A 7,742-nucleotide genomic window follows, 5' to 3' on the forward strand; every position below is an offset into this window, starting at 1 on the left:
CAAAGCAGGGAAAATAGTTGTGGGTTTTGTGTTTTGTTTTGTTTTGTTTTCCTCCAGATATATGTCATAGCTTGTCATGTGTTTATTCATGTCAACTTCAAAAATCGATTTCGAGTCGGAGAAAGTTTTCTCTCGACTCCCTGCACAGCCTCTGAGCACATGCGGGCTTTGAACTTGAGCTCTCGGGTCACGGGCTGGTGCTGGCCGGCCCCTGACTCCCCCCTCTGCTCTGAAGCAGCGTGGGGACCTCGAGGACGCTGACCTGGGATGAGCTCGCCGACCTGCCTCAGCTGCCGGCTGAAACGAAACGTCGGCCGAACAGCTTCGCGGCCGGAGTAACGCTTTCTCGTTTAAATTAAAACCGGTTTGCGTGCAAAAGCAGCCCCAGAAGACATCGTGTAATCATTAACTTTGCAAAGCGAGCGCCCGCGGGATCTCAGCCTGTATAGGGGGGGGAGGGACGATGCTGCAGGGTCCGCGTGACTCGGGAACATGCTGGCTCCGTTTCCTTCACCTCTCTCGGGTGGCAGTTCGCAGAGAATCAGGCCTGAACGGAGAAGTAAACGTCCCGAGTTTGGCCCTTTGCATGCATGAAGGCATGAGGCGGAGGGGAGAGTCGCGGCTGAGCGGGGGTACAGTGGGTGCGCTGCCCGGGCGCGGAGCTGCGCTGTCGGTGGCCTGGGGCGGGCAGCGCCCGCGGCTCCTTCGCGCATTGCCACCAAGGCACCGCCAGGTGGCGCCGCCTTGCACGCCGCCAGTGCTGCCGCGGGCGCTGAGCGCACCCCTCGGCCCTGAGCAGAGTCCCTCGGGGCAGCCCCCACTCCCCCGGCGCTCGCCTGGACAGAGCCTCCCTCAGCCCCACACACTCGCGACCAGAGCAACACCAGGTGCTCAGACCCCTCGAGGGGCGACCCGGAGAACTTGCGCGGCCGCCGATGGCCCGCGTGCGCTGCTCGCCGCCACGGGCCCCTGTTGGCAGCCTGCCCCGCCGAGGAGGAGGAAGCAGATATTCCTGTTCGTCTTCCCAAGCACGCTCTGAGCGGTGAAAAGCTGGCCGAGACGTTGTTTGGCTGATTTAACACGAACTTCATTTCAATTAAGTTGTGTGACCTCTTTTTCCTGGCTCCAGTTTAATAAACGAGCGCTGAAATATTCTTTGATGCCTTGAGCAATAACTTTCAAGGTAAAAATGAAAAGAAGTTTGGCCACAGGCCTAAGCAGCTATTTAAACTTACAAGAACAACTGAGTAAACAGCGTCTAACAAAACCTTCCATATTTTAGCGGTCTCTGTGACTTCCTCCCCCTTTGCTCACTAATGTCACTGTAATGCCGGAGGTTCTTTAGATTGAGCTGTGGGTTTTGAACTATAAATGTATGCCGAAAGGTTTTTAGTCTGTGCTGTTGCTTTTGGGAAAACAAAACAAGATAGAAAGACAAACATCGGTGCAGTAAATGCATCTAGTTGGCTGGAAATATAAATATCAGATGACTAGTTTATTAGTGAGCTGACGGTTGGGGGTGTGCTGATTAACTGCATGGTGGGGAACAGGCTTGCTACCCGCACATCTATCTAGCGGAAGATTATTAGCGTATTTTACTACATGTTATTTCCCTTGCTTTATTTTAAGTCACATTGTACATAACCTAAGGTATCAGTATTATTTAAAAGGCGCAAAATATAAAATAACACTGATAAAGATGTAACTTGTAACATGTAACTTGTTTCTCTCACATCGAGGCTTTTCATAGTCTTTTTCCATCGCTCTGAACAACATAAAAAGCGTCCCATCTCTCTTAGTAGTGCAGTAACATTTCTGGAGTCTAAAGATGTGCCGACTTTGGTTGTGCGCACACACGAGTGCCTCGGAGATCTGCTACCGCGGCTGCGGTTTTCCAAAGAGCAGAGGGGAAGATGCTCGCCCTGTTACAGCCTTTAAGAAAACAGACGAGGGCGCCAAACGACAGCAATAAACCAGCCGCAGGCTTCCGCTCCGCCTCCCGCCCCGCCGGAGCAGCCGGCTGCTACGGCAGGCGAAGCGGGGGCTTCGGGACCCCGGCAGGGCTGGGTGTCCCGGGCCCGCCGAGCGGTGCGGTGCCTGCTGCCGCCCGCGGGGAGCCCGCTCGGCCACGCTCAGCAAGGTCTGAGCTGGGGTGTAACAGCGGGACACCCTCCGCCCTGCCGGGAGGGCAGTGCAAAGCCCCCCGCCCGGCCCGGCACGGGGGAACCCAGGGGAAATCGTGTACCGGTTCTCCCCGCCGCCTCGCGGCTTGTGTCCTACTCCACTCCCTCCCCGTCGTCCCGCTCCACCGCCGCGCCCGCGAAGAGGAAAAGTTGATATTTACTTTTGTCTGTTTTGGGGGCTGTAAAACGCAGGACACCACACTGCAGTCGAAATTCACATTTCAAGGGCCTAACGTAAAACTCTCATTAATTGAGGGGTGGATTCTGCAAACAACGCCTAGAATGTTTTCTAAATATTCGCTGGAATGTTTAGGGGGACTTTAACACTTTTTTTTTTTTTTAATCTATCATATATGTCATTTTCGAGCTATGAGTAGTGCGCTAGAGCATAAGAACTTAAGAGATGTATGTAAATAACTTTAGCGGGAACAACTCTTCTCGGAAAAAAAAAAAAAAATCAAACCCGCGTTTAATCACAGGAAACATTAGGTTGATTAGGTTGTTTCTCCGGGCGATGAAATTCAGATTCCCAGGGTCTAAATACTAGATGATGTGAGTGAAAAAAATCATGGTGAGCATAAAGGTTGGGCAGCTATTGAAGAGCACTTCAGAGATGCTAACGACAAAGGATTTATCTTCGTTTAAATGGTTGCTATCAGCGTCATTATTACTAACAAAGTTATCACTGAAGGGAGACTTCCTGACCGCCACGTCTGCCGAGCGCCGCAGACCGTGTCCCCGGCAGCACCCGACAAGGAGTGGAGGGATGAGATCCCTGAGCCACAGGTAACTTCGGAGAGAGGGTGCTAAAGGTGAAGTCTCTGCTAGCTAGAAGCCTGTGGGCGATGAACCCCCCTCATTTATATTCTTAATTTCTAAATGCGTAGAGTTTATTGGCCGTGGGGAGGGAGGAAGCAGAGGGCTGGAAAGAAACCTGCCGGGAGGATGAAATCGCACGGCCGCGGAGTGTTCTAAATCACAAATATATTTAATGTTCTTCGATTATTTCTCCCCCGTCATCAGCCAGTGTTGTCCCAGAGGGAAGAAGCGGGCTATCTTCTTCGATAAGCAGGATTATAGAAAGTAAAAAGGAGATCACATTTATGGACACAACGAATAAAAATATATTAGAATTATATTATATTACATTATAATAAATATTTTAATTTCCCGGCAACTGCTGTAGGTGTACTCGAATCGGTGCGTGCCGGCAGCACCGGTCTTTTAAAGTCTGGATATAAGGTTTGAGCGTGTGAGGGGGTGCGTGGGGGTGTCAGTGTAAATTCCTAAATAAAAGTACTAATGTGACCTGGAAATTGCAAGAAAAAAGTAAAGAGAAATCAATGGCAGGATGTTCTCTGTCCTCTGGTTGTCTTCCAGCATTTCGTCGCGTTGTGATCTAAAATCCGCCTTAGAAATATTAATAAAGAAAAGCATTATCTAATATTTAGCATGTAGCTCTGTCCGAGGACAAATGAGAAAGAAGCTGCATCATTAGGACCTAAAAGGCAACAAAACAAAAATCAGAGCATAATGATGCACCTAAATGAAGGGGGAAATGTTGCAGAGCTCATTTTATTAATCAGACTGTCAATTCCACCCCAGAGGCCAAACCCCAGAGCAATTCAAGCAAGATCTGATCAAGCTAAGGACAAGAGCTTTACTCCTCACTTCTTGTCTTTCTTTCTTTCCACCTGGATATATTTGTCTGCTCTGAAGCCGCCTTCATTATCCACTGACAGGAGCTTGTATTTATTTGCTTATAAACCTGTTACAATAAATGATTATTCGAACAGCGTCATTCATACCTTAATGACGAGCACCACTTTTTGATGAATGACATTTCGGGCTAGAAAGGATGTATGGGTCATTTTGACCAGTCATTCCCTCGCTTTGGCATCCCACAATTTTTACGCCTCCCTCAAAAAGAGATAATAATATTTAGAGACACTTGCCGGGCTGAATGTGAATTAGCCCCTGCTGCAGCTCATCATTAGTACAGGACCAGCCCTGCAACTTTGACATTTTTTATAAAGCTGAGATGATGGAAAGAATAAGAAAAGAGATGATCCTGATGGAGAGAGGGCTGCACAGCCCTACAGCTGGCAAAAGGCTCTCAAATTTGTCAGACTCAGCTGGAAATGCGGTGCTGGAGGCCCTTGAAAATTCTCCGCACAGTGGTCGCCTCAGCCCGAGACTGACTGCCGCCTCCCTGCACAGCGCTATAGGGGACATCTCCACCAAAGGCAAATTTGAAATAGACACTTTATTCAATCTTCAGCATCCGAGCAGTGAAAGCACCGTCTCCTCCGAAATCCCGCCGTCGGACAGCAGGAAGAAAATCAGCCTTTATTCCGAAGTTGCTCAAGAGGCAGATATGAACAGTGATGTGGAGGTAGGCTGCTCCGCGCTCCGCTCCCCAGCCAGCCTGACTTCCTCGCAACTGAAGGAAAACAGTAACAAAGGTAATTCTTCCTTTATGATCTCCATCTAAGCCCCGCATTTTGCTAACCGGCTTTAAAAAACAAAGCAAACCCACCGCCACCGCCAAAGTTGCTCTCCTCTGCACCGGCGCTCTTTCTTCTGCGAAGATAGAGCTCCAGGCTGTAAAATATTATTGCAATTACTGCGCTCTCCCGATAGCCGAGACACACTGCTCGGGCAGTTCCTGTGCGGGTGCATGTCTGTGTGCATGCCCAAATCCACTGGTATGTAGATATATATCCAGAATAGATGTGAGCACAAATATCCACCCCCCTATGTTTAGGGAAAGATTTCTCCTGATTTTTCCTCACGCTCTTGGAGCTCTCGGCGTCTCTCGAGCTGTATGCATGTGTATATACATACACAGATTAAATTAGAGACAGAGAGAGGAGTGCGAGGAAACTACCCATATTTTCCTGTGTGTGTCCTTCTCTGTGTATATGCAACGTGCTCTCTTGTGTCCACCTCAGGGTAACTGAGCATTGTTCACTTTCCCCCTGTTTATAACAGAGGGTTTGAAACAGCCCCGTCTCCTTCCCGCTTTGCGGGGCATAGTGATGGACGATGGTTGTTATTATTGCTGTAATTGGGGAGGGGGAGCCAGGTGAGCGCTGGTTTTCCTCGGGGCCATAGTGCATGCCTTTTTTGTCAAATATGCCAGAGAAGGGAAAGGATCCTCGACGTAACAGTGGAAAAAAAGAAAAAACAAACAAAAAAAAGCGCAAGCTTTTATGGTGGGTCTCATTTCGTGTCTCTCAAACGAAAATAAGAACCGCAGTCGATGGGTGAAATGCTAGCGCCGAACCCGGGCTCCTCGCAGCCCTGCGGAGACCCGCCGAGCTCGGGCTCGAGCCCTCGCGGCTGTCCCCGTGTCTCGGCTGGCCTGCAATCACCAAACCCAACCCATTTATCGGAGAATAACGCGTTTATTAAGTGACTAAAAAAGAAAAAGAAAAATCAGAAAAACCAAACCATAGCACCCTCCAAAAAAAGAACCCCAACCAAACAAAACCCCAAACCAAACCAAAACACCACGAAACCCTCAAAACCAGACTATCGATTCCGTTAGCAGCAGCGATTTGTTAGAATGACAGCTGGCGTTAAGGACGGGTGTGCAGGGCCCGGCCCGAGCGGGTGGGATTGGGGGCCGCCCCGCCGCCCGCTCTCACCCCGTACGCTCTCCCCTCAGGCTACACTGAGAGCAGCCCGGCACCGAGCACCCCCGCCGCCGCCCCCGCCGCCAGCATAGGCAGCCTGCACAGCGGCTCGGCGGCGGGGGCCGACCAGGTGCGTCGGTACCGCACCGCCTTCACCCGGGAGCAGATCGCCCGCCTGGAGAAGGAGTTTTACCGCGAGAACTACGTGTCGCGGCCGCGGCGCTGCGAGCTGGCCGCCGCCCTCAACCTCCCCGAGACCACCATCAAGGTACAAACCTCCCCGCGCCCCGCTGAGCCTCCCTGGCCCCGGCGCAGCCCCGCGGTGCCCGGCCTCATCGGGCTGGCTGCCGGCTTCACGCTTTGCTTGATGGATTCGCCGGGCCTTTAACGGTGACCATCCCTTGTGCTCCTTTGCTTCTCAGCACATTGAAGTTTTTATTTGCTTAAACCTTCTTATTATTGTTATTATTATTATTTATTTTCATCGTCAGTTTTTATTGTGTTAGCATATTTCCTAAAGAAATGAGGAGAGAGAAAATAAACAGCTGTTAAACACGGGGGGATGAGCGCGTCAATACTGTAAAGTCATAGTCCTGCTTTGGAGGGAGGGGACGACTCAAGGGAAAACGTTTATTCAGATCGAAGTTCCTCCCCGGGCCGAGGGGGACCGGTTGTCTTGAGCGAGATCACAGATAATTGCTCCGGGCTAGAGAGGGGTCGCCTACAAGCGAGGCGGCCGAGGCGTAGCCGCTGGCCCCGCCGCGTTGGCGGTCGCTGTCGATGGGTGCTGTCGGCGGAAGCGGGTGCGAAGGGGCGCAGAGCGGTGCTGAGCCAGGCTGTACTTGTCTCCCCGCGCAGGTGTGGTTCCAGAACCGACGGATGAAGGACAAGAGACAGCGCCTGGCCATGTCCTGGCCCCACCCGGCCGACCCCAGTTTCTACACCTACATGATGACCCACGCGGCGGCCACGGGCAGTCTGCCGTACCCCTTCCACTCTCACGTCCCGCTCCACTACTACCCTCACGTCGGGGTCACCGCCGCCGCGGCCGCCGCCGCTGCCTCAGGGGCCGCCGCCGCGCCCTTCGCCACCTCCATCCGCCCGCTGGACACCTTCCGAGCCCTCTCGCACCCCTATTCACGTCCAGAGCTGCTCTGTAGCTTCCGACACCCCGGCCTCTACCAGGCGCCGGCCGCCGCCGCCGCCGGCCTCAACAGCAGCGCGGCCGCCTCGGCGGCGGCGGCGGCTGCGGCAGCGGCGGCGGCGGCGGCGGGCTCTGGGCCGCCGGGGGGCTCGGCGCCCTGTTCCTGCCTCAGCTGCCACAGCAGCCAGACGGCAGCGGCGGCGGCGGCTGCGGCCTCGGCGCTGGGTTCGCGGGGCGCAGCCGCCGCCGACTTCCCGTGCACGGCGGCGGGGCAGCGCTCCGAGAGCGGCTTCCTGCCCTACTCGGCCGCCGTGCTCAGCAAAGCCGCCGTTGCCTCGCCGGACCAGCGAGAGGAGGCGCCGCTCACCAGATAACTGCCCCGGCCTGGGCCCAGAGGCGGGGGGCGATTTGTAGGGGGGTCGGGGGAGGCCGGGGAGGGAGGCGCCCCCGGCTCGGTCAGAATGTTCCGTCTATTTTTTTATTGCTGACCGCCCCACCACAGAGGGGCGCGAGGCCCGGCGGAGAGTGCGCTCCGAGGCACTTGCGCCCCCGCGGAGGCGGCCCCGCGGTGCGCGCTGCCGTGCACTGCCCGGCGCTGGGCTTCGCGGGGCTGCGAGCGGCCGGAAAGGAGGGTACATGGAGGGGGAGCCCGCGGAAGAGAGTGTGTTTCTGCCTTTAAAAAAAAAAAAAATTATCATTATTTCAGTTTGAGTTCGACTGAATGAGAAATGTCTCGCGTATTTCTGTACGACAAGCGGTAGCTAACGAGGCTGC

General features: G+C 53.7%; 1 protein-coding gene across 1 annotated transcript in view; it reads left to right on the forward strand.

Annotated features, from left to right (window-relative positions):
* Nucleotides 1-4,224: 4,224 nt before the first annotated feature.
* The window catches only part of EVX2 (even-skipped homeobox 2), a gene marked incomplete at its 5' end in the record, with an annotated part of 3,595 nt that continues 77 nt past the window's right edge, over nucleotides 4,225-7,742 (forward strand). Inside the window, 3 exons of the mRNA XM_080346497.1 lie at nucleotides 4,225-4,648; nucleotides 5,857-6,092; nucleotides 6,683-7,742. The exon at nucleotides 6,683-7,742 is cut by the window's right edge and continues 77 nt beyond it. Coding sequence (XP_080202623.1) covers nucleotides 4,225-4,648; nucleotides 5,857-6,092; nucleotides 6,683-7,342 — 1,320 coding nt within the window. The 3' untranslated portion in view covers nucleotides 7,343-7,742. The remainder of the gene's footprint in view (nucleotides 4,649-5,856; nucleotides 6,093-6,682) is intronic.

Source organism: Nesoenas mayeri (assembly GCF_963082525.1).
Source record: "Nesoenas mayeri genome assembly, chromosome: 6".
Taxonomy (NCBI): Eukaryota; Metazoa; Chordata; class Aves; order Columbiformes; family Columbidae; genus Nesoenas; species Nesoenas mayeri.